Here is a 27,194-nt window from a genome sequence, read left to right as displayed (position 1 = left end):
CCACCCCATTTTGTGTATTTAGAATGAATGAATACATATTATACAGTTAATACCACTGCTATAATTGCTTCTTTTCAACTGGAGCAACGTGGGTTTAAGAAGCTGCATTATAATGCGATTCCTTTATGAGATGATTTTAATAGCAAATGAATTTAGGGAGCTGAACAAAAACCAATGGGCTGCTAAAGCAATTAAAGCTCCACTTCAGTCAGGATTTATTGCCTCCCTTGCTTATTACTGCGAACACTTTGCTTTCCGAATTAATGCAAGCAAGAGCAGCTTTTTACACACCCCAACACAAAAATAATGCCTAAACAAGAATACGTAATTCCTCTCTCTTTACACAACATAATTGCTGAGGTGAAAGACTACTAGAAAATTCAGCATTGGTTGGCTTATTTCAGCAAATCCTAGTATTTACAACAGCTTTCTTAGCTGGTGGGTAACACCTCGTTTCTTCCCACTTTGCCTGAGCCAGATAATGAGAGGTATTTAAAATTTTAACTAGCAGAAAAGATTGATGCATTCTCATTTGATACTCAAATTAACATCAATGCTCTGCACTTTGAATCACAAATGAAAAAAAATCCCACCATGTTAAAAAACAACCATTTATTAACACAATATATTACTTCCTTATTTACATCGCATATTCGTTAACGTTGATTGGCAAGCATGTCACAGTAGCATGGACAATTTTTTGGCTTCAAACTATTTATATGCTTTAGTGGAAAGAGCATTCTGTTTAAGGGCTAGCATGTTTTGCATCAGCAGCCCTGACCTTTCTATCTAGAGTAGTCAGTTGAGGTAGAAGTGAACAGAACATATTACTAGCAGATCCTTCGAGCAATACACCAAAAATTGAAGCTGTGGTCTAGCAACTAGCTAAGAGACATTCATGCCATTTCAGAATGAACAGTACCTTCTCTTAAAAATCAACTGCTTGAGCTTTGCTGAAGGACCAACGTAAATGGATAGCTTTGCTCACACTAAGTATTTTTAAGTCCAAACACATTGATAACACAAGCAAGGAACAGCTGAGAGTAAACCAACAAACTAAATAACTTCTAAATAAGACCAACAAGCACGCAAGAGTAGCAGTCTTTTCATAAAAACAGCCTTGGCACTTTTCTTGTCCATCACTACCCTATCGTTGGGATTTATGTGAGAGTTATGCAAAATGACGCCTTTGTAAGACGAACACAATTCTCAGAAGGTCAAGCACATTTCGTTGTCCTTGTAGTGCCTTCAAACAACACACGCACATAGTCAGCACCATTTCACATGCAACCAGGGCAGAACCAGTGGGGATGAAGGCATCACTGGTCGGTGTCCGTTGCCGGTCTGTGCACGAGTAAGTCGAAACGAGTGCAAGCGCTCGTCCACACAATTGTTTCTTGAGCGAACAGCGTTGGATGAGTCAACAAAAAGAAACACTCCTTGCACTGTGTGACGAGTGTCGATGTCTCTGAAGCAAACTTTAGCATGAAGGCAGCACGCACAGAAATGCTGGCAGAGTTGCTTGTTTGTAGAGGTCATGTTCTGTCATTTGCACTCTGTAGGTCATGCTGACAGGTATTTCACGGCACTGTGCTGAACCAAATGGTAGAAACCAATGCCGCCACGACGAGTATGGCCACGACCAGGTAGATACCAAGAATGAAGCGTCTAAAGCCTCCTCCCTACGAAAAATAAGAGACAGTATATATGTTTCCAAAGTAGCCAAAAATATTCAGTGATGCTGGTGAATGAGAGCATTAAAAATCTCAAATAAAAGATAATCATGCAGAAAAATCACCACATAATGATGCAATAATGCAAGCTCTGTCTGCACACTTCATGCTTTGCACCTTTTTCTCCCATTATTCTACTATTGTCTGAGGTACACACTGCACACTAATTGCAAGTAACTTATAATTATCTATGTGCATGCTATCCACAGATGCTACTGTATGAATGCCCTGTACTGAACACAAAGAAAGGCAGTAATTAAGCTTATTAATTAATCTTCAAGTGCATTCCTTGTTGCTGCTGAAGATAAGCAAGCTCATGAAGCATACTCACTTAATGACGAAAAATATGGCTGCACGTAAAAAGCAAAACTGCATTATAGGTCAGCTTGTATGCGAAAATATGTGCAGTGAAAAGAAAAAAATAGAACAGAAAGACAGGGAACTAGGCGATGCCAATTAGGCTACCCTATACGTGGGGAGGAGAACAAACGGAGAAAAGAAAGAAAACAAAAAGTCCCAAGGAGCTTGTCACGTGTCAAGATCTATTGCAAACGGGGTCAGAGAGCGTATACTTAAAGTCTAGAACTCAACCCCGAGTCCTTTAAAAATTTAAGGAGCTCCTTCACTGCTTTCAGTTTTGATGAAGATTTCTCCAAAGGCCCAGAACCTTAGCAGCGAAAAATGTTCTAGCTTGTAGCCCTACAGATTGTCTCTCAGGTCCCAGTCACAGCTGTAAGCGCAAGTTCACCGACAGGGTGTACTCATTACAGATCAAAATTGCAAATAGCCATAGCACAGGTGACATTGACAGATATATGCTCAGAAGTTCCAAAAAAGAAGAGGCAGAAAAATTACGCACTGGGGCATCTGTTGGTGGTTGCAAGTCCCGACCAGGTTCCACAGCATGAACACCATTGCCTGCTGGCATATCTTGCATCTTTATGTCATTGGAAGCAGCTGTGAAGAAAAACGAATACTCGTAAGCTTGTTGTTAAACAGAAGTTCCTTTCAAATATGTCAGTTTTCCGCATGTCCCACACAGCCAAACATATGTCGTACTGAACCTTGCAATTCCTTCACCTCTTGATTATCAGTAAAGATGGCAGAAACATTTATTCCAGAGATTATTATTATTTCAAAGGACATACTGTTTGATGTTCTTTAGCACAAAACAAAGAAGGAAAAAAACGCGAGCGCTAACTTCAACTAAAAGAATTTTATTTGGCACTGAAAGCTTTATAAAGCTTTATGTGCTGCACACTGTTCTCGCATACCATTCTGTTACCTTCCACTCTCCTCAATAATAATCTCTGCATGGGCCAAAGAGAACATGAAATAAATAAAAACCGCAGCAATGACCAAGGCTTGGAGGTTCCAGGATGCTAAATACTCGTTACAACTACTAAACACCCCCGCTACAAGTAGCATACTGCATTCCCTATTTCTAATTACCCCAAGTGCATTACACCAAGTAGATCATTAGAAAGTCATTGCATTCTATTTCAGCATAGCTTATATACTATACCGTTTGCATAATGCTGCAGCTGCAGGCTTATTTGTAATGCTTTATGGGGAGTAAGACACCAAGCTTCACAGCACAAGTTGAACAGAAATTTTTTTTCTTCTTATAGATAGTAATGCTTCATTAAGGTGCAAGGGTTAGCTTAATTTTGTACAAATTTTGCTGCAAATAATCGGAATCCATTCTTTGCAGGTGCTACCAATGGGGAGGGAATTCCAGTGTGCAACTGTTTGCGAGAGAAAACTGCACTTATGAGCCTTTGTATTAGCAAAACTTGAGGCTAATGATTGCTGATGAGCGTGTTGTTTTTCTAGTGTTAAGTGCTTTCACACAGCAATATACTACGCTGACCATGGTGCCTGCACTTCCATTCAGAGAGAGTGGACACACATCCTTTTATCGAAATGCATTTGGCAGCACTACATTATGTTGATTTAAGACGGCAATCACATGCTTTAGTGCAAAAGTACTCGCACAGTCTTTGGAGCTGAGCAATAATGTCACTTATGCCCGACACCTGACAGATTATGATCTCGCAGTCCACGTGTCATCGCATGGGTAATGTAAACAGTGCCTTCACACTGGATTATTATTATAACCCGGTTAAACCTTCATAATTGTAGTGAGAAAGTACTTCACACTGTCAAATCCAACTAAGAATGTTGTGGCTTGCATACAGACATATACTGAGACTGAATTCATTGTGTCAATGAAAAAATAGGCAGATTTGAGAAGAAAACAATAAGACAATTCCATAAAGCTGCGGTTCACCACATTTGTTTCATCCTAAGTTATATGAAACAACATACTGACATGTTGGCGGAAGTGCCGAATTTATTAAGATAATTTTGCTGACTCCGAACTTATGTGAAGGAATTCATTCGTACTGCAGAGAATGTCGCTGTCAAGTTACTGTAGCTGTTTTTGTGCACTAGGCTCTGTTTAAAGTTTTGTTGCCAGTTACAACAGGTTAGTATACCTGCCAGATAATGCAAGTTGCCTACCTTTGAGGTGGCGAGTTTTCTGTATGTCAAAAATGAATGGAATGGCTACAATAATTCTACATAAAGGGGCTCCATATATCTTTGAGCCAAAGTGGATGATCGATTGATGAACACCCTTCTTTAAACTTGTGATAATTCATCTTGAGCAGGTGGTGACATTAAAAAAGAAATCATGACCTGGTACATATAATATCTTCAAATCGCTTATACTGGCACTAGTAAATGCTGTTGGCCTATAACTTCTATGACTGGATACTGGACTTCCATTCTAAAAAGCATCTTTTTTCCCAGCTCAAATTATAAATTTTCAGTTAGAGATGTTTTATTAAAAAGATTAGAAATACAAGTGCACCATACCGAGAGATCCGTGCAAATACTTTGAATATACTTAGTCAGGACAGACTGTACTTGATTCATGTTTGACAGCAATCACACACTTATATACTTCAATCTGTCAAAAGGCTTAGACATTTTGTTTCCTCTAATGTAAAACACTAGAGGCTTTAAAAATGCTCACCCAATACATCTCCTTGTTTTTCTACGCTTGTTTGAGCAACAGCAGATGGCAGAAGAAGAACTGTGAATAGGGAAATGTTCCCGCTTAATTTAAAAACATGCTTCTATTTTTCCTTCAACTAGAGCAAACTATATGATAAACATAAATATGTCAACCTGTCATTTTCTTTTTCACTCCAACAAATGTACCAGTATTGGCCTAGTTTTGTTGATATATATAGTTATGTGTTCGATGGTTACGAAAACAACAAACATTTTGGTTGTGTTAATAATTTGTATGCGATGTTTTCTGTTTCTGCCTTGCAAATCCTAAATACTGGGGTTACGTAATGTTAGTTTCACTCTGTGGAGAATGCATACTCTTTCCCTTCAGCTCATCTAGGCTAAGGCTTTCTAGGTAATCTTGACATAAGGCAAATTTTTTCTAACGGCTTGATGATCACTATCAAAGATGATTTCATTGGATGTGTTGCTTGGAGTGCTTGTGGCACATGCATTTTGTTTTTGAAGGAAAGGATTTTCGCTCCAATAAATCAGTTGTTAGTCTGAGCTCGTCCCATCTGCATCTCTCCGATGTCTTATCCCCTGCTCATTTTTTTGTTTTGTAACCATGTCATACCAGCTAGCCCCTCATCACTCACTCTTGGATCAAATATTTCGAATTCATGACAAATTTACATACTGTGTACTTGATACAAAGCAGAATCTGCAAGTTTGAATGTTAACATATATTCAGTAGCCAGTACTCTCAAGCATCTTACACCGCAGTTAGCAAAGGTATGAAGAAAAAAGGTGCTCGAATGTACTGATTCTTGTTAGTGTTCAGCAATTCCTCATCTTTCATCTTTTATTCTGTATTCTCTGCCAGGTATGAAGACATTTCTTTACAAAAACTAGTATAGTATCCTTCGGCCTTTAAGTTGGCTTCAGACTTCCAATTTCCTTATATTGTTATGTAAGTACAACCTCGATAATTCGAACTCGGTTAATTCGAAATCCCGGATAATTCGTAGGTTTTCTGCGGTCCCGTATTTTCCAATGTAAATTTGGCCGGATAATTCGAACAGGCGGCCTGCGCCAGCCTGGTTAATTCGAAAATTTGGACTGCTATGCGGCAATGGCTGATCCAAGTTTCGCCGCAAACCCGGCGAAACGACGGCCCTACGGAGCCGCGAGGCAAAGCCACATAGTAATGGTGATGATTTATAGGCGAAGCGCCCCAGCCGGAGCACTCTCTGCACAAAAATCGGTCCACAGTGCGCCTCGCGCACCGCCGAAACACGCGCCTGCAGAGGAGAAGACGTGCTTCACTGCAACACGGCGTGCATACCGGTTTTTATCACGTGACCTCGCCCCCACTCCATCCCTTGGTGTGCTTCGCCCACTCTTCCCCCGTGCCTCCGACGCTGCAAGTACGCCACCACCACCGCCGCGCCGGTCTCGCCTGCGCCATTTCTTTGTGTTGTGCGCTGCGGTTAGGGGTCGGCTACTGTGCCGTTTTTTTGGGCGGGACTGTGCAGAAGTGCTAGCTTTGTGACCGTAGCAGTGCAGAAATGCCAAAGTACAAGACTTTAACGCTGCAGCAGAAGTTCTGCTTGATCCAGAAAGCAGGCAAGAGCGCTTGTTCGAAGACCGAGTTGGCCAAAAGGCATGGCGTGCCCCTCTCGACATTGTCCACAATATTGAGCAACAAGTCAAAAATACTAGAGGCTTACAGCAAGACCTATTCTTCGAAGCGGTCACGAGTGCGGGCTCCCACGTATCAAGATGTGGAAGCTGCTCTGCTTCGCTGGCTGCAGAAAGCAAACGCTGCCCACCTTCCCGTCAATGGAACGCCACTGCGGGAGAAAGCCAACGACCTAGCTCTACAACTTGGGCACGAGGAATTTAAGTGCAGCAATGGATGGTTTTGCCGTTTTAAAGAACGCAATAATTTAACCTTTCTCACCGTCTGTGGTGAGAGCGGCAGCACTAACGAGAGCGTTGTCGAGGATTGGAGAAACCACACATTGGCGCCGCTGCTTAGCGAGTACGGTGCAGACGACGTTTACAACCTTGACGAGGCTGCACTTTTTTATAAGATGCTGCCAACAAAAACATTCGCAGTGAAGAACACCGCCATCAAGGGTAGGAAACAGGCCAAGGACAGGATTACTGTGCTGTTCGGCGCAAACATGTGCGGTAAACACAAGCTGCCGCTACTGGTCGTCGGGAAGACGGGGAAGCCTCGCTGCTTCAAAAATGCGCGGCTGCCGCCAAAGGATGAACTCGTCTACAGGCACAATAAGAAAGCCTGGATGACAGGTGCAATATTTGAAGAGTATGTGCGGCAACTTGACCGTAAGTTCGCGGCCACGGGCAGGAATGTCCTATTTGTCGTCGACAACTGCCCGGCACTAGGCGACATCCCACATCTCCAGGCCATCAAGATGGTATTTTTACCTCCGAACACCACTTCGATCTCACAGCCGATGGACCAAGGCGTCATTCACCACACTAGGAAGATTTATCGGTACCACCTGCTCAAGCGCATGCTCCTTTGCTACGACAATGGCAAGGAGTACTCCATCGACCTCCTCGGAGCCATATGCCTTATGGTGTACGCTTGGAAACAAGTGGAGTCCACATTGATCAGGCGGTGTTTTGAACACGCTGGTTTTTCCAGTGAAAGCACTGTTGATGCCGATGCAGATTACCCATGTACTACTACTCTTGACGAAGAAGGAGCAGAGTATTGCGACCGCATCAATGCGCTCTGCGCAGAGGATGAGACCAACGCAGTCGGCTTCGCCGAGTATATCAACATTGAGAGCGAAGAGCAGACTGGCTACTCTGACTTGGAGAGTGAGATCACTGCTGGTACGAACATGCGCGATGACAGCGACGATAGCGACGACGGCACCGACGAGCGTCCCCGAGCACCTGCTCTTGGTGAAGTTATCGGATCGCTGAACGCTATCCGCAGTTTTGTTGAGTGCCGCGGTGGAAGTTCAGAGATGTTTCGTCTATTTGACCAACTCGAGAGCATGACCTTAGGAGCCGCAAACTACCGGACGCGGCAAACCAGCATCTCTGATTACTTTCAGTAGTAATTCAAAATATGCCGAATAAAGGTAACACGTTCCTGCAACGAATTTTTTTGCCTAAGTCTTATTTCTTGGTGTGTTTGGTTAATTCGAAAACCCGCTTAATTCGAAGATTTCTCGCGGTCCCGATGACTTCGAATTAACGAGGTTGTACTGTATATACCATTGCAGAGGTTGACAATGGACTACAGAGTGAGAGACGAAGCTAAAGCAACAGTTGGTGCTTGCCAGAACACTTACGTCTATCATCACCTTCGATAGCGAGCTAGCCTTCTGCTACTTATCAATATCACAAAATTAAGATTAGCTGCTGAAATAGGCATAATGCTAATTGTTGCTAATTTTTTTTACACACTATATTCACGTCTATTTTCACTAAAAAAGTTAATTGTTGAATTTTAAACATGCGTACATTTATTAGCATATTTTGAACATTTTTGCTCTCACCACTAAATTATTTGGGTGCTACAACATAAACTATTACTTCGTTAGAAATACTTCCTAGTGCAGAGATTCTGAAGGGATATGATATGTGGTAACTGCAACAGGCTGACAAGCTTCCGTGTGGGTTTTCAAATACATCACATTAAAAAGGCAGTAAATACAAGGCAAATAAAAGGGTAAATGCTGGTAGTCCACTTTGCATGGGCCTAGGGAGCAGCATGTTACTTATCCAGTATTTAGCACATAAATGTTTCTAGGTGTGCTATAAGCTTATAGGCTGTATAGGCCTCCTATAAGCTTATAGGTCATATAGGTGTCCTATAGGCTGCCACCACGAATTTGGTTTAGCTTCTTAAATACAAGTGCAACATAGTCTTCAATAACATCTGGCTTTGGTAGATGATCTGAAGCACTAACTCGAGTGTTACTATGATAAGTGTCTTGCCAGAAAAAAAAGAATACAGTGATAGTTATTTAAGTAAAACAGTTGTGGCAGCTCCCAATAAATTTCACGAATGGCACAGTTACACGTACCAAGAACCATTTACTGTGCTCGTACCTAGGCCATACGATACCTTAATTTATGGCTTCGTGCAACCATAAAGATAAACTCCTCCTTGGCCCTGTCGATCAGGGCTACTCTTTTTGCTCTAAAGAGCTCTGCCACCCAACTAACGTAGGTGGCACATAGCAAGTTGATGATTTAATTTGGTTTATGGGGTTTAATGTCCCAAAGCAACTCAGGAGACCCGGCAGTGGTAGGCTCCTGAAATTTCGACCACCTGTAGTTCTTTAATGTGCACTGACATCGCACAGGACACGGGCGCCTTGCTTTTCGCTTCCATTGAAGAGCTGCTGCCGTGGCTGGGATTCGATCCCGCATCCTTGGGTACAGCAGTTGAGAACCCTAACCACTAACACAGCAAGTTGAGGTGGCATCCATAGTCTCTTCCAATGTGCTGGAGGCTTTTAAGAGGCCAGGTGATGGTAGACAAATGGCAACACCTCCTGATATGGATGGCACCTTTTGCTGTGCAGCAAAATAATGCTGCAATGCCCAGGTGTATCACTCTGCAGTGTTAGAATGAAGATCATTGTGCTTGCCAAACTATGGAATCCTCCTCATAGACCCAAAAATAGTCTTCTGCTATATATTTATCAAAACATAAAGTTTCAGCTGCCTTAAATACAAAAGGGCTGCTTAAATAAATATTCTTGCAAAAGTACACAGTAGATAGAACATCCCAAAATTTCAGTGGCTGTAATGTCGCACTGTTGAATTTCTGAAGAGCTTTCGTGAATTTCAATATGCAACAAGTGCCAGCTTAGTTAACTAAGTTTACTATCTCGAGAAATTCCGAAATATTTGATATCAGTAAAATTTATCTGTTCTAAACAATCTTTTGATTAAAAAGCTAGTTTATTCTGCAACGGTGAAGTCTACTATGATAAAGCCCTGGATGTTAAAACTTTTATTCGATGTTTTCAATATCCGAGCTTTGTGAAATTGATCTATATGTGATGCAAGCAAAGGTTTAAGTCCGGTTAGGATGATACGAATACTTGCCTTTCTTGGACATGAGAGCTGAGTGGAGTTGCATGATGATGTGCACGAGGACGTGGAAGCCGACAAAGGCAGCCAAGATGTACACGAACCAGTCAGCACCCTTCAGCTGTGCCTTCTCGAGACCCGTTGCGAAAAAAATGGCGGCCACTGCACAGCACAGATCATAAAGTGACATGAAGAGCCTTACGAAAGACTAGCGAAATGCCAAAAAGCCAATGCAAGATTTCAATAAAGCCAGGCTGAGGACTGGGTATTAGCACAACTTTATCACTTAGAACAAACACCTCCAGTGTCGAGATCCTAGAAGGTGATACTTTATCCAAGACTATATCTTCACGCTCCCTAAAAAATAACTTACCCGAGGAATTTCATATTCTGATAGTATGCTAACTTGCTCAAGTGCAAATTTTCAGTCTGCCACAGGTTTGTCATTCACTGGGCCTACTAGTGCCAAACAAACTATACTGATTGCACACACATCCAAATATGAAGAAGGGTCATTCCAAAATGTAACCGTTCTTAATTTATGTTCATCTGCAATATCCAACCTGCATATTGCTAGCCCTGTTAATAATGTCCTGTTTGTTTTGTTTGTTGCTGTTTGAACAAAATATGCCGATAGAGTAACAGTTCCACACCCTCCACAAATAAAAAATTTGGAGGACGCTTAAGCTTTGGCTTCAAGAATGGAACGCGATAGCGTTATTGTGCCCTGTTCGCACTGTCTACTCATTTGCTTGTCTGCGTGTTCTGTAATTCTGTTTTTTTACATGCTCATAATTATTATTATATGTCACAATACGCTTCTTTAAGGGACATTTCTGAGACAACACCGCAATCAATAGATGCGCCTTTGTCCATTTCGAACCATCTAGCTGGCATGGCGGAGTGGTTGGCGTGGCGGAGTGGTTAGCGTGCTCATCTTGCACCCCAGAGGCCCACGTTCGATTCCTCAGGTCGGCGATTTTTCCTACTCATTTTTATTTATTAATGCTTCTGGAAGTTTTCGCTCACAGCCAATGCCGGACGACGCGGGACGGCGGTTGCCAACGACGACAGCAACTTTTCTGCGACACAGGGCCCTTAACACTATTGCGTTAATATGATGCAGATGTGTACAAAACCAAAGAAGCAATGGCCGATGGCCTGTCATTGGACAAATCTTGGAATCCTCTCGGTGGCTGTTATACTTGCCCAACACTATGCACCTTTGATAGGAAATAGCTAGGATACCATGCAAAATGCAACTATATAGGAAAGTCATTGGTCACTTAGCTTGGCTACTCTTTGACCACCGTGCATGATCCCACAATTCACAGAATAAGACACACCGATGCCATATATAAGCTGCCAGGGCCTATACGCCTGCCTACAGTAGTTTTTATTTAGTCGGCGTTTCACGCACATTCTTCTGACATCCAGGTGCTAATCACACCAATCTAGCCATGCTTGCGAACAATGCCAATGAAAGAAATAGCCATTATCAAAAAATTTAGTTATAGATTAAAATCACCTCTATATAGGCTAAAATGGCATTTAACTAAAACAACATGTTTTATGCAGACTACACACGATAACTTCTGCATGTGAAGTTACCCTGAAGAAGTTTGTTTTGAGAATTTGTATAATCCACCTGGGGTGCATGCCGCACGTTTCACTTTGTCACTACCTCAGACCTCGGTCTGCGCATGTGTTGTTTCACCTGCTGCTTATATGCATAAGGTAAGTCTAAAATTTACGCTCCTGGGCAGTTTTGGAAGCCGAACCTTGCTTATTTTCTGTATTCTTGTGCTGTTAGAGTTTGTAATTGGCACTTTGGCAGGTACGCAGAAGGACATTCGAAATTGCTAACTCTCTAAAGAGAAAAGTGGTTTTGGCATGAACATAATGTGTTGCACTGCAAAGTGCTCTTTTGGTTGAACTGCTCACTTCTTCGCACTGAAATTTTGCCTACAGATGGTGTACATGGTGTATGACAGACTATCTGTAATTTTCAGTTCAGGTTTAGTCAATGTGCTCAGTTGTTCGATCACAAACAGAACTCTGCGCGTCGCCTGCACTGTCTGCTGTAGACCTTGTTTTGCATCACTGATATTGCGAACTGTGCGCAAGGTTCTGATCAAATTAAGAGAGTACTTCATGTGAACGTGACATTGAAGGTCGGCGCTATCTGTGCACCGAATTTCGGCGTGAATAAACAAGCAGTTCAACCGAGCTAAACAGGCACTTTTCAGCTGTATTTGGCACTACAACTATAGGCCGGTAGGTGCTAGCAGGTCGTGGGTAATGTCATAAAAAAGCAAAAGCATTAGAAAAAAATTATGCGTGTGTCTAATCGTAAAGGCGGTATGCACTGCGCCCACGTGGCGGCCAACTACACTGCAGGCCGTTTGTTCTTAGCCACAGTCTGTGTTCTTAGCTCCTTCCTTTAGTCTCATTTTTGTTTGTTTGCAGTGTGTTTCTTTTAAAAGATGCAAAGTCACTGTTGCTTGGTTTCAGCGTTCAATGTGCTTCATTTTTTCTTTACAATTGTGCATGTGTTCTGTTTTGCAGGTGCAACATGCAGGCTTTTTGATATGACGGAGGCATGCATTGTAGATGCCACCAAAAGGTGACTTATGTTTGCAGGCGATCAAGACGGGGGCCACACTGCTAGGCACCATGCCATTACAGTGTCAACAAGTGCATGAAGTATGCAACCAACCAGCGCTGATTGAATATCTTGGCTCAAATAAAGAATGTACAAAATTAGTGTACTACCTGAGTGTGGTGTATTTTTCAGTACTCATCTGTCATATACCAAACAATATTCCTGTTAAATTTGTATATATTCAAGCCTATGAATTGTAAGCATTCACGTAGACTTGCAGCAAGTCAGCTTGCATGTCATATAATTGAAAACTAGCATGAATTCTTTGGAAGCCTGTTTTAAGGGGACCTAGCACTTTACTTTGCAGGAAGCTTGCAGCATCGCTATCAACTGCTTACTGCTGCATTTTCACACCAGCTTGCAAGTGACCATATGTATTTTCAGACCTCATAGAAGATCTCAATATATTTGATATATCCGGAAGTGGTGGCCCCGAACCAGTGCAGGTATAAAATGTTGGATAAGGTTACAGGAGGATGGAAGCAACTGGCTGTTGCTAAAAACAGGTGCTAGGAAGAGGTTAAAATACACATTGGCCAACATGATTGGCGTACAATGAAATAAAATGCTTGGATTCAACATGGTGTTCACGTGTAGGCGTTATCATGGTCCATGATCTTTCCAATTATTGTCCATGCTTGGCCTTCCTTAGCATGGCCAATGTCACCACATCCAAGCACAAATTGCGATTGGTGTCCAGCAATGTACGAATTATGGAAGCATTGGCCATTAATGATTTACCATGCTTGGTTCAATAAAATTCTGCTTTTGGGTTCACTTGCCAAATACAGAATTAATACTCAGCACTGTTCGACATCGAGCCTAGCTGACGTCTTTAATGGTACCTAACAGCAAATGCATTTTTTGTTTAATTTTAATAAAATCTAAAAAAAATGAATAAACTTACTTCTAGCCATATATTTCAAGCTGTGCCCTCCCCATGAAAGAAAAAAAAAGAAGTCTGGTACAAAACAAAGGATGGCAAAGCTCACAGCTTGAACAGCCATAGATTTCATTTTTTAACAAGAGTCGTGATGGGTTCGTACATTCCAGCTACGAATTGTGTGAAGCCTAGTCACAGAATCAAAAATGCTTACCTCCAACAATTTGGGCAGCATTTCCGTTGAACCAGTGACCCCAGTTGAAGATGTACCTGTTATCTTCATGCGGATGACAGCGAAACAGGGCCATTATGGGCTGAAATTTATAAATTTTAATAAGTTGTTGGTTTTGCAGCAGTTCATTTGAATGGGCTACACATGCACATTAACTCCTAATCTCGGACGTACTAACGAAGGAAAGTATCTCCCCATTACACTAGATATCTCAAACACATAAAAAAATTTCAAAGTTCGCAAATGTCTGCAACTAGTGTCTGCAACTAGCAATAAGAATACTTAAACTGGGCCGTAGTGAACAGCCTCCCCTCTCCGCAAGTCAACTAGCATAAATAATAGGCCCACATGAGAGAGCAGCTTGAAGCAGAGAAAATATTTAATTTTCCTGCCCACGTATGGCAGCTAGACCATTAAGATACATAAATACTGAAGTCTGTCAGCTAATCGGGTACTGTTTACTGCTGCATACTTGAATGACTCAGTGTCAAAAATCAGGCAGATTACCTGTAAAAATCCTAACACCGAGCAGACGATTCCAAGAATAGGATGTGGATTTTCAGTCTGAAAAAGAAAATTAACATTGCGATATATATAAAAACAATAAAGCCAAGCATTAAAACTACTTGCGCTATCATCTGTAGATGCTCGCAAACTGCAGACACTCTTCAGACTAATAGCCTGACATATTATATTGAAAAATAGAAACAAACAAAATACAGCTATATATTTTCCACAAAGATTAAGTGGCGCAAAACATCCAAAGTCATGAAACATCTGCCTGCGCAGCGTTCAAGGCATCAGTGCGGCAAATATGAAGCTGTTTATAAATAATAAGCCATAAAAGTTTTATCTGGCTGGCAGCAATCTCACTTGTGGTGCACACACACTTCACTGAGAGGTTAGGCAATAACGAAATGAATCTAATTCAAGGAAACTAGCATGCGGTTACATAGCACGTTTGACGAAAACAGTGAAGCATGTGCTTTGATTTAGCAGACTGAATTCCTATAAGTAGAATTAGTTTTTAGGTATATGTAGATTACATAGCCTTTGATCCAAAGGAAAGTGATCATAATAGCTTTTTACACCTGACAATACACATGTGAGCATTCATTTCCTAATTAGCTAGCAACAACCGGGTGGCTGCAACAACTTGTACACCCTTTGTCAAAATTTTAAAGCCCATGAGGTCTACTTCTGAGCCATGCTGTGTGTCTCGTGATGCATTCGCAGGTTTCCAAACTTGCTGAAGGCAAGAAGATTTCTCATCCTACCCTCTCCAGTGGCTAAGGCTTCCACAATTGTTAAAGAAGTCTTAACAAACTGCTTAAAAGTAAACCATCCAGGCTCTTAATTTTGACAAAGGCCATACATGAGATTTGGCAAAAAATATCCAAAAATATTCATGATAATGATATGTAAAGCACAGTACCAGCGTATCTGTTAGATATGAAGTGAATGTCAAAAGCTGTGATGAGGTCCTCTACTTTGGATCCTCAACCAGTTTGGTTTATGTCCACTGACCCTCACATCAGTTCATGGAACCCTTACACCAGTCTAATTAATGGAATTGTGAAATGTACTTTTGTGCGTGCTAAGTATGAATATGCTGCTGTACAAAACTGAATTCTTCACAATGTTTTACAGTGCACTGCTTTTTAGTGTCACTACCCATTTTTTTAGAATTTTGAAACACTGCATAAAAAGGGCATTAAACAAGTAGGAATGTGAGATGGGATAGTAATTAGAGATTCCTTTCTGCAGAACACTAAATACAAGTGAACAAATTTACATTACGGAGTCGTTATGTTAGATTAAAACAACATATATGGCTGTGGTGTGCCAGTGAATAAACACCGCCACAACTTACAACGCTCCACTGGCCAATCCGGTAGAAGATCAGCACGAGACCAGCAATGGTCATGGCCACCGCAAGCATCATGAGCACCCTGTGGAACTGAAATTAGGAAGAAAGACCAGTGTGGAGAAAAATATTTATTTTTCTTACTACATGCACTAGGTTACAGAAGCACTCAGTGCCATTAAAGAGCTGAGACTTGAAACCTGTACTGTTATGAACTAGAAAGAAATGAGCAATAGTTAACTCATAAAAGGGAACAGTTTTGCAATGTTATAAGGGAGCTCAGCTTTGCAAAAAGGTCTAAATATTTAACAATGAGCGCTCAAATAGCTTCGTACATTACCTTTATACTGAAGTGTATATGAAAAATCATGAACTCATTCACTGCACATGACAAGGAATTCGGAACTTTTACCTGGCATGCTATGTATGCATCTGTTCACACACAATTTGAAACCGACCGCTGATTATGGATAATGACAGGTCATATGTAAATAGGACAGAACGAAGGTAGCTATTAAATCCTCAACCAGCCTCGGAATGCCCCACTTGCGTTAAATGCCTTGTACATTGTACATCATAAAACATACGACTTGGTCATGTAAAAATATATTAAAGCAAGTGGGACACGTGCCCAAACATACAAAACATTTCATGCCTCTATGCATGTTGCCACCAATACCTTCAGCATTTGCATATTTTTTCACCAAGACCTCATATCTTTCATTGAGTCATTGTTATCCAGAGCGTTGTCAATTTAGTTTTTGCCCAGTCACAGTCTTCAAAGTGCCATTTATTTATTAGTCTATTCCAGCCGTACATTGAAGCTTACTAGGAAGCCATATGAAGCATTTCCTCCAGGTTCCTCTGTTTGTGTAACATTTCTTCTACATGAAGCTGCACCTTTGATGACCACAACCCTGTTTAAGTTAACAGTGGATGACCCTGTACTCTGATAAAAACAGAGAGGAGCATATTAAAATAATGATGCGGGCTACACTGCCATTACTTTTCACTACTTTTGACAGGACGGTGCCTAAATACAATGCAGAAGCTAGGAACAACCAATTTATTATTGATAATTATGCTGGAATTGCAAGTGGTCCTCAGACAGAGTCAATGTTGTGGAAGCCGTGCTTTCATCTGCCGTCAGTATACATTGGCAGCTGAATGCGAACAACTACGACAGTCTACTATATTCATGTGACAAATTTCTTCACGTCTTTTTGTCAGCTGCTTTGCTGTGAAAGCATAAGTAGAAGGTGATCTTACAGCAAACCAGGGTTTCACACCGCAGATGGTCGTAGCCTCCCAGACGTTCTTGTAATATCTCGCCAGAAGGATTCCCACACTAACGAGCAGCACCCAGGCAACCACCATCAGGGACCCTGCAGCAGCGTTAGCCCAAATAAGGTTAATGACTATAGTGGGCTGAGCTTTTTCAATCAACTTCTTACCTGTATTCTCAATCACCGCCAATATCATACCTGTATTCTCAATCCCAGCAAATATCATCAATAGAAAGAAAATTACAACACAACACCAAATTCAGCACTCACCATGAAGCTTGATGAAGATGTCAGAGCCAGCTCCACCAAGTTCGACCTGCATCGCCTTCAAGTTCACTGGAGCCTTGGTGTAGTCCCGTTCGTAGTGCTCTTTCTTAACTGGAAGCAAAATTATAAAAACATACACTAAATGACTTAACATGGCTACCACGGGGCTATTAGGCAGGCAGGTGCTATACAAATTTTAATGCATACACAGCAGCTACTCGAGTCATTGCTAAAAAACTGGGGCACAAAAATGCAACATTTCATTGCTAAAAGAAAATGTGACTGCATTTCAAAGTGCACTGAAATGCATGCACAGAAGTACCTCTAAACTAGAAGTTTCTTTACTGAACTTTCTTGTGCCGAATTCCACAGGCCACATAACAGGAGCAGGTCAATCAGCTTGAGCAGGTCAATCAGCTTTGAAGTGACTAAAGGAAGTTCATTCAGTGGAATGCGACGTGGAGGTCCTCAGGCTTGCCACAAAGAGCACAAGCACGACTGCACATACGACCATCTGCGCGAGCATTCCGGGAGTATGTTGGGTTCTCCAATTAGTGGAGTTTCCTATCAAGAATCAACGTAGGTGTTGTGTTCACTAGTTTGAAGAATACAACGAAAATTGTCTGTTGCATTGCATTTCAGTACAAGCGACAAATCTGTCAGGTAAATGCAAAGAAAGCGCTAAGCTAGAGCCGCTGACATAAGCCATTGTGCCTAGAAAGCAAGACATAGCCAAGTCAACACGAGAACAAATGACAAAAACAGAAGTGGTTCTGCTCTGGCGAGGACAAATAAACTGCTCTGTTTGCTGTTCAAGCAGTTTCAACTCCACACAAAAATGTCTCGTTTGCTTTTCATTTATTTTTTGTCTGAGTAGCGATAGTCACAAACTTGTTGATCACCCAGCCGCTGTTATCCTTTCTCAAACAAGCATAAATTTCTGAAGGATATTTCTGCTAGTGATGTTTTATTGTTTTCGCTACTTTTATGATTGCGTGGTAGTTTTCTGACTTGAGTTCTTGTAGTATTACTAGACACATAACTTAGTTATAGTGCCACGTCACATCGCGATAACATTTTGCAATCACTGAAAATGTAGTTTGCCAACATATGCAGCTTTGGCTCTGCAGCCATGAGGCCCTCGCTCTGATTTTCAAGCTGGAAGAGGCTGTGTTTGAATAGCATTAATGCAGCCGTGAAGCAGACCAAGATTTACAACTATTACAGTAATAAATAAATGTAAGAAAGTTGCAAAGTGTGGTGCAGTGTGAGGTGGTCCACCAAGCAAATTCAATATGTAAATGAAAGCTGTAATAACGTCTTTGTGACACTATAGAGCTTTCTCTTTTCTTGCGTATTTTAGCCGTAGGATGCCTACGTCAAAATAACGTCTAGTTAGAAAATGTGAACGTGGTACCCTGCTTATAAAGGACTTCTTATGTAAGAGACAAAAACTGCTCCCCAGTGCATGTCCCTTATAAAGGGGTTCAACTGTATAGCTTTATTGGCTAAAGATTCAGATTTGTATATCAATGCGCACTTTGTCTACGATTTCCAGGGAATAAAAGTTCACCACATTTTATCTTTCTGAAGGCACCAGTGTGGAAAGCCATTTTTAATAAGTACACTGACGACCAAAACATATGGGAAAAATAGAGCACTTACCATCAGAGTTTCCCTCAAACTGCCCAGCTGCTAGAAGCAGGTGGTAACTGTCTGTTGCAGTGTTGAAGGTGGTCTTCTGGACACTTGTGACATGTGCCCGGTGCCATGAGCAGCGCAGCATGCCGTCACTGTAGTCACGTCTGGTGAACGTCAAGCCGGGAGTTTGCTGAAATGAAGACACATTGAAAGTGAATGGATAAACTACCCATTTTACTATTCTATTTATTGTTCAAACTTTTTTTATAAGTTGTAATTATTTCATTACATTTTACTGTCATGCATATGAAAGGCATTCATATAAACCAAGTGAAATTTTAAATTGCAACAGTTACCACTATATATATTGCCCGCCAGTATCATGGCCAAATACTTTCATGAAGCTTCGCTGAAAGCAGTGATCTTAGCTGTTGCAACTGTCCGAGCATGTTTGCATCATGCAAATTCTTAAACAAAAAATTGCAAGGCTTGGGGTTCGTACCATCTCGAAGTGGCAAAAGAGCTATGAGCTACAGCATAGTGGAGGGTGCCAGATTAATTTTGACAACCTCGGGCCCTTTTGCATGCGCTTACATCGCATCTCACATGGGCATTTTTATATTTCAACTTAACTTAAAATATGGCCACCATTGCGGCGACAGAGCCTGCACGCCCGGGATAAGCAGCAGAGAAAAAGGACCCATTTCCAGCTGGATTATGCATGACTGGGACAGCTGGGACTGCATGATGATGGATTATTGAACCCATGTGCCCAACCTTTCCAGCTGGAAACCCTGTTTTTTCAGCTGGAAAAGGGCAATTCCAGTTAGAATGGCACCTATTTCCAGCTGGGTTATTAAACCAGAAATCATGTCCAGTTGAAACGTTCCAGTTTAAAGCTGGAAAATCTACATGTCCAGTCAAGCTCTAGTCAGGAAATTTCCAGCTGGAGTAACTCCACCTGGAATCTCATCACCTTCTAGTTGGAGAACATCAATTCAGCTGGAAACACAAATGGAAGTGCTTTTCCAGCTGAAACGGTACTCCTGAGGAAAGCCTACTGACTGTTCGTTTTAGTCTTGGAGAACATGCAGGTAAAAATACACTGCATTCTCCAATATTGCAGCCATTACCATCACATGCTCACCCATGCAGCCCATACGGCAATAAAGCATACGGCAGACTCACGTTGGCGATCGGGATGTTCCGCTTGTTGTCTGCATTCCAGGATTCCCGCATTGACATAAACCCATTATGATGCAGGCATTCCACAACGCTGGCCATGTCCTGGTGGGAAAAGAACACAATGTGACGGATTTTTTTTTTCTATGCATAACTATTACAAACTCTGTGCCTACTGTTAAACTTCATGCATCAAAACCTCGAACTTTGAGAATTCAGTGATTTAAAGAATTCAGAAGCAAAAAGTAAACCTGCCAGAAAAGCAATCCCTAAACTGAGCTCCGCTACTGAAATAGTCCTTAGCATAGCACTGATATCATCACCAGCCTGACTATACCCACTGCAGGGCAAAGGCCTCTCCCATATTCCTCCAATTAACCCAGTCACGTGCGAGCTGCATCCACTTGACCCCTGCGAACTTCTTTATCTCATCTGCCCACCTAATTTTCTGCCGCCCCCTGCTTCACTTTTCCTTGGAATCCAGTTTGTTGCCCTATGTGACCATCAGTTATCCTTTCTTCATGCTACATGTCCTGCCCATGCCCATTTGGTGTTCTTGATTTCCATTAGAATGTCAGTGACTTGAGTTATTTCTCTCCCCCACTTTGCACGTTTCCTATCTCTTAACGTTATCCCTACCATTTTTCTTTCCATAGCCCTCTGCGTTGTCCTCAACCTAAGTAGAACCCTCTGTTAGCTTCCACATTTCAGCCCCTATAGGTACGTACAATAAGATGCAACTGTTGTATAATTTCCTCTTGAGCAGCGAAAGTATACAACAGTTGGATACTGCTATGACTTATAACCAAAAAAAAATGCTCAGTGTGTACTCATTGGCTGAACTGAAAGTATGAGCAAGAGACTGTTTTGAAATGTTTAAACTGACCTGAAATCATTCCTCATATTTTCGCTTGCAGCAAACATGTAAGCAGCATTGTCCGAGGACCGAATACATAATGTCTGGGGTGCCAGACTGCTAATAAAAAGTTTCCTGATGATAGTCTATATTGCAATTTTTACAACCAATCACTGAGCACACAAGCCATCATGCATTGATTTTAGCACCAATGATAACAAAAGAAAAAAACAATTCCGATAAAAATCTGTCAAGCTTACACAGATAGTGAAAAGAAGGAGTGGAGCATCCAGGAAAGGTAAGTGATGCCAGCTCCATGAAAGCCCAGTGAAATATTGGGCCCAATGTCAAAGACGCTTGGTATAGTCTATAATAAATAAGTGGCTCTAATGCAACGACGGGGCTTCAGTCCTGGCTCTGTGCGCAGCTCATGATTACTGGACATCAGCATTAAATAAACAGTGTTGACCAATTCAAATTAGGCTATATAGATTGACTACAGCATTCTTATGACTGTCCACTTCACTGGAAAGATAAATGGCAAAACACGGGAAATATAAATATCACTGCCACTGGCAGTTTCCAAAACCACACAGTGATGATGTTATTACTGCTTTTAGGTTCAGGCACACCTCTAAAGCTAGAGGATGCAGCCATAAACATTCAGCAAGGGATCACAGAGTCTGCAACAACCCTGACATCAGCATCAGCATCCCAATTTCAAATTGGGAATCTGGAACAGTACTGAATCATTTTTTTATTTAACCGACATTACAACCACCTTAAAAAGCTATGATTAACAGACTGTGACACCTCCTCTCCTTTTCTACCCTCCCCCTTTTCTCCCCCATTCCCCTTCCCCAGTGCAGGGTAGCCAACCGGATTTCATTTTTTCTGGTTAACGTCCCTGCCTTCCGCCCTCCTTTTCTCCTCCTTAACAACAAAAAATGAGATTAACTCGTTTTCAATTTTCTTTTGTGTGTTTCTAATCAGAGCGCTATCCCAAAACCAGCAAATCTAAGTTCAGTAGAAGTCGAAGGACTCGTGTAATCAAAATTTAGTCCTGCTTTCAGAGTCTCAATTACCACTGCCACTAAAGAAAAAAAGACTGTATTTCATTTCATGCAGCACTGATAATTTAATCTGAGTTGGTCTGAGGCCCTTTTCTCAAAGCTTTTCACTCCAGGAGAGCCGAGCACCAAGTCGAATGTACCAATTGAAAAACCGGTGCACAAATGGCAGCACCAGGAATCGAATCTGGTGCCTCCCTAATGCAAGGCAGATGCACAGCCACAAGGCCATCGTTTTGACATCAAAGTGAAGAAGCCTTCACACCCCAGTAGATGTAAAAGGGATGATCATATAAGTAATGAAAATGAGGAGGAAAAATGAACACAGGTGGAGAGAAAGAAAACAAAGCAAGCACACCATGCTTGGCGTTTCAGAGATGCCAGCGGCAATCCACATCTCCTCGTACCGACCGGGCGCACTGAGCTCAAAGTCGACACCGTCGCCCCTGGCCACATACGTGAGCAGCAGGGAGCAGGAACCTCGGGAAAGACAGCCCTTGGGAGTTCCGAAGCAGCCCATTGTTTGGCCGCAGCCCGCATATGTAGCACTAGTAGCTGGGGTCGTTGCAGTGTCCTGCAGCATGTGAGGATTAGGCAGATGCAGTTGGTGAGACAATATGCAAGCCTCAGACAAGTCTACCACCACGCTCTCACAAACCGCATCAAAATAACATGTTTCTTGCAGCACGTAGGATGGCCAGGACAGAGCATGGAGGAATACGTAGAACAAGCACTGAACCGAGAAGTCTTGCCTCGCAAGGGGAGTTCCTCCGTACTATCGTCGTCCTGCTATATGCAGCAAAAAACTGATGAAAACGCAGCTAAGCTAGCCCGAGAGCTTGTCCTTTTCATGTTAAGGTGGTCGCGTCATGCCTTTCCATTAGTTGGAGCTGCGGCACTGTCTGCCTTACGGAAGTAATGTCTAGCTTCACCACTTAGGGACATGACAATGCCGTTTTGTTTCACAGCCAATTTCGCATCATCACAATATATTTTCAAAATATTCAAAGCAAGACCTGTGTTTTGAGACTTCCAGTACAACTGCTAGGCATACGAGTCTGATTTCAAATATCAATTCAGGAGCTTTTTGTTTATGCCAGAGTTCAATGCAATCCTGAAAATTAACAAAGTTAAACTGGTGACAGTTGTCAATGCTGTTTGCATCATGGGTGCGCACGCTAGGCTAGATTCTTTTCAGCGTGTTGAAGCAAGTAGCCCAAACAACAATTAAAATGGGGAGGGGGAGGCAGCAGCAACTGGTACTCCAGTAGAAACTTAAAAAGCCAGCTACACACAGCACCTTGGCACGATGCCAAGGTTTATGCTGCGGGCAGCACCAATGCCAAAGGGCGCAAAATTGAGAAACGAGCTATGCCAAGAAAAACAAACACTCTAAAATGGCTTTCAAAGAACTAGGCACATTGCCCTGTCCGTACACTTACCAAGAATTCGACCAGGAAATGTTGAGGGAGGGCGGGTAACCCCTGAGTTAGGGCACAGATGCCAGATAATTGTACAAGAATAATAAGAACAGCATAGAACAGTAGAAGTGAGACATGCACAGGTCTCTTGTCCTACTATGCTTTGCACCTCTCATTGACCTGCGAGCACTTATATGTCGTTTGTCCATTACTATCCTGAATTTCGCACCAAAGGAGACTCCACCGCCCGATATCTAACGGCATACAGGTCGCTTTTAGATGTGTGTGTGAGGCATGTTAAAAAAGAATGCATTTTACATGCATCACATAACAATTTCCATTCTATACTGTGTAAGCATAAACAAAACAGCTTCATGTTCTACGATCTACCACGAAAATGTAATCTTTACATAACATGCAGCCCTCAAGTTTTTCCCGCCCTTGAGGAGAAGTTCCTGCCCAATCAGTTCTTGCTTTATAAAGGTAGCGCTATCAGGTGTACCTAACTCTGACAAAAACGAAGTTATCAGCACTGGAAACCATACCTCTTTCCTCTCATAAGGTGATCTTTCAATTGAAACAGGCGCCGACAAGATGTTCTCCACATAGTTGCTGTAGTCTTGCACTACCGTCGCTCTGAAATGCAAAGTTCGAAAAGCCCACATTGCACCCTCAAAATGCAAAACATGCACCAAATAAATATTACAGCCACTTGGATAGCACCTCCAGTGAAGTCCATGAGCACGACTGTGATGTATATCACAGTCGTGCTCACCACTTACGAATTTAGAAATTGCAGCAACAATGCAGCAGTGCACTGACTTCAACAGAAAAAAATTGATGCGTACAAATGAGAAATTGAACAAGATCCACAATAAAAGGTCATATTTATTTAGTTTAAGGTGCCAGAAAGACTGTGGCTGTGATGACGCCGTTGTGGAGGGCTCCAATAAATTACCAGTAGAGATTCTTTAATTTGTGCTGGATATCGTAACTGGTCTAACTGCTTCAGGAACAAATTCCACTTGATGGCATTTAGATCCTAGTTAAATTCCATGATCCAACTGAAATTTAATTGGTAGCCAAATAATTTGACTGGTAATTGTTCCTTAAACCAGTCAGACCTGTTGCAATTTTCACCTGGGAGCTCAGTAAATGGGGGCTCTTGAGCCCTTCCTCACAGATTCCCACCAGCATAGAGGCTCTAACGAGACCTCCCTGGATAAGTTGTCTAGCACTCTAACCTGGTAATTTGGAAACTTTTATAAGTGACGAGGAAAAAAAATGCAGTCGCTCCAGGTTGTACTTAGAGAAACAAAGCTTAGTTCTGAAATTTCCCAGTCATTTTATAATAAATCATATTTGCAGGTAGTACTACAAATTACAGAACAAGTAATACAGAACTTTACAAAATTCAGCATTGATATTCAGAGCAGTAACAATCACAGGAGCAAGAGCGTTTTGTTACGATTCTTAGGTGCTGCTAGGCGAAATTAGTTCTTGAGCTAGTGTCAGCGTCTTTCTCAACATAACCTTGGAAAAAAATAAAGCTCCAATAAACATTTTGAAATAAAGCTAAAGAACTTTTTTGACCACTTGATGTGCATTACAGGATTACCTTATACACTAATTCCAATGCCACTTAGACAAAGCCTAGACTTGTCCTCTACACACGAACGACATTAGAGAGGTGGCTGGAATCTCCAAGTCAATGGTTGCGAATATTATGAGAGATGAGTTTGCAAACGCCTAGTTGGGCAGATGCTTATAGTGTGCCGAAAGTGATGTGGATATCACAGGCTTGTTTCTCATCGGCATTCAAAAGAAAGCAGAGGTTTGCCTTCACAGGTACTTCTTGTGATCTCAATAAAAAAAAAATGCAGCCATACTCATTTTTCCATCTGATGCGAAACGAATGCCCAATCACTGGTTCATTAAGACGTCCATGACTCTCATTGATGACAAAAATTGCCGACATACATTTCTCCCCGGCACGACGTTGAATGCCATGAAGTGGCTGAATGACAACAAAGAATTTCAAGCCACTGTCCTGGTCTTACCAAGCAAATGCCCTGACTGCCTGTGAGAATATTTGTCATGAAACAACACAGTGGGATACGAAGTAAGAGCAAAAAAGGATGTAATGTGGCAAGCGCCGCCTTCCAACTGAGCTTATTCAAAAAACTACTGATAAGTACCTATATGCCAGCATTCCATGCAAAAAAACAAAACACATTACATGAAAAACGAAAACAAAGTAGTGCACATATGCAATAGGAATCGGAAAGCATAACAGATAAGCGAACACAAAAATTAAAAATGGCATTTCCTTTATCCAAACTCGAGTTATGCAAAATCTGGTGTACTACATTTATTCAAGTAAAAATAATATTAAGGAGGCCCATTTCATTTCTTTATCCCAAACGGAACACAAACGAAATCTATCAGGAAGCCTCATAGATTCTAAATGTTTCCAAGAATATTCTACTACTTTCACTAAACAGTTGCAGGAATTAATTGCCCTGCCTCTGCATACATTAACCCACTCAAGTGCCTGCATTTTCTTTGCTGCTATAAAAGTTTGTCACCCTTCACAAAAATCACAAATACCGCAAACTTCAAAATCAATTTGTGCCTCAGTGAGGCATCACAAGGGTGTTGAACATGGAAAATGTGGTCAGTAATGACAAAGAAACCTGCATTAAGTTTCTTTACACCATTACATAAAAAGAACCCCGGAGCTGCCCTTTAAGCAATGTGAAGATTTGATTATACGTAGCATGCAATATACGTTTGCAATACCATGATGAATTGATAATGGCAAAAAAGCATTCTGAGCTCTCTTTCCCAATTCAGGCAAAGCTGCACGTGCTATTATAGAGGGCCATCAAGGAAGAAATATACAAATGAAAGATGGGAAAGCGTCCTGATAGTAAAAGCATATGGGAAGGTTTTGTGTAGGTGACGCAATCAGAAGACCATTTCTTTTTTACTTCGCTGGTTTCATGTTGTGTTGGAAGAACATTGGGGAGGACAGCAGTTAATTTGTATCGTAGTTCGAAGGCTCGGCCACTAGTGCAGGCTTGCTACAGTAATGTAATAACACAAAATCGAAAGTGACCACATATCCATGAAATGATCTGACAAGATTTTGTCCAAACGTGTATATCTCGAGATGTCCCAACAGTGCTGAAACTACCTTGCAAATCGGGCTAAATTTAGACAACGCAGCGTGCCGCGGCAAGTCTGCAGTGGCCTCTCCCTCAAATCCTTGCGTCGTGCCTGATAATGCTAAACAAGCGCCAATTACCGGCCATCATCTGAGATATGCGATTACGCGGCCAAAAACGCTATGCGCTCTCACCGAAAAACCACCTCGCCTGCCCAGTTTGCCGGCGGTGTCCACGTGGCCTTCACCTGGCTCTTGACATCGCCGCTGGTGTGAGTCAGCGCCGCCTGTGGTAGTAAATGGTGGAAGGCATGTGGGCACGAGCGCTCTCTAGATATGAAAAGCTTCGTGCGAAACCCGTCAATCTGACTATAATACTACGGAGGCAGATTAAATCAGCCAGACATACTACACCCTTCCTGCACCGCTTATGTTTATATCTTGCATGCCATGGAGGCGATGATTTACTCGTTATACCCCTCACTTTCTGAAGAGTATTGCGTAAAAAGCTGAATTTAGAGGGCACACTGCCTTCATTGTTGAGGAGATCTATAGCCGAGCTAATGACGGATTTAATCTCAGGAACTGACTCATATGTGCAATTAAGTAGCAAATAATCACACACATAGTCAATTTGCATTCAGTTACCGTCAAATTCTGACCAATAATTGTGTGTTACCAGTGCAACCTCCCCCTCTCTTAACTGCTAATTTGACATTTCCGCGAGTCCCTTATCACGGGACATTGCAGGTCGGCCCCACCCAGACCAAGAATCCAATCGAATCTCAAATAAAAACA

At 41.9% G+C, this 27,194-nt stretch overlaps 1 protein-coding gene across 2 annotated transcripts in view; it reads right to left on the bottom strand.

The window, feature by feature from the left end:
- Positions 1–591: 591 nt before the first annotated feature.
- LOC146181096 (ferric reductase 1-like) overlaps positions 592–27,194 on the bottom strand; it is an 87,353-nt gene continuing 60,750 nt past the window's right edge. The window contains exons 4-16 of one of the 2 annotated variants that reach the window (XM_084576246.1): positions 26,592–26,683; positions 23,773–23,863; positions 22,165–22,380; positions 19,887–19,985; positions 18,723–18,888; positions 17,061–17,168; positions 16,774–16,889; positions 15,511–15,597; positions 14,145–14,201; positions 13,620–13,719; positions 9,873–10,019; positions 2,593–2,690; positions 592–1,682 (exon numbers count right to left, since the gene is read on the bottom strand). In XM_084576246.1, coding sequence (XP_084432372.1) covers positions 1,581–1,682; positions 2,593–2,690; positions 9,873–10,019; positions 13,620–13,719; positions 14,145–14,201; positions 15,511–15,597; positions 16,774–16,889; positions 17,061–17,168; positions 18,723–18,888; positions 19,887–19,985; positions 22,165–22,380; positions 23,773–23,863; positions 26,592–26,683 — 1,479 coding nt within the window. In that variant the 3' untranslated portion in view covers positions 592–1,580. Of the gene's footprint in view, positions 1,683–2,592; positions 2,691–4,747; positions 4,837–9,872; positions 10,020–13,619; positions 13,720–14,144; positions 14,202–15,510; positions 15,598–16,773; positions 16,890–17,060; positions 17,169–18,722; positions 18,889–19,886; positions 19,986–22,164; positions 22,381–23,772; positions 23,864–26,591; positions 26,684–27,194 lie in introns of those variants that run through there. The other variant, XM_084576247.1, reaches the window with a different exon arrangement.

This window comes from Amblyomma maculatum, chromosome 8 (genome assembly GCF_055883805.1).
Source record: "Amblyomma maculatum isolate TAMU_Amacu chromosome 8, ASM5588380v1, whole genome shotgun sequence".
NCBI lineage: Eukaryota > Metazoa > Arthropoda > Arachnida > Ixodida > Ixodidae > Amblyomma > Amblyomma maculatum.
This window is presented reverse-complemented; position numbering and strand designations above follow the sequence as displayed.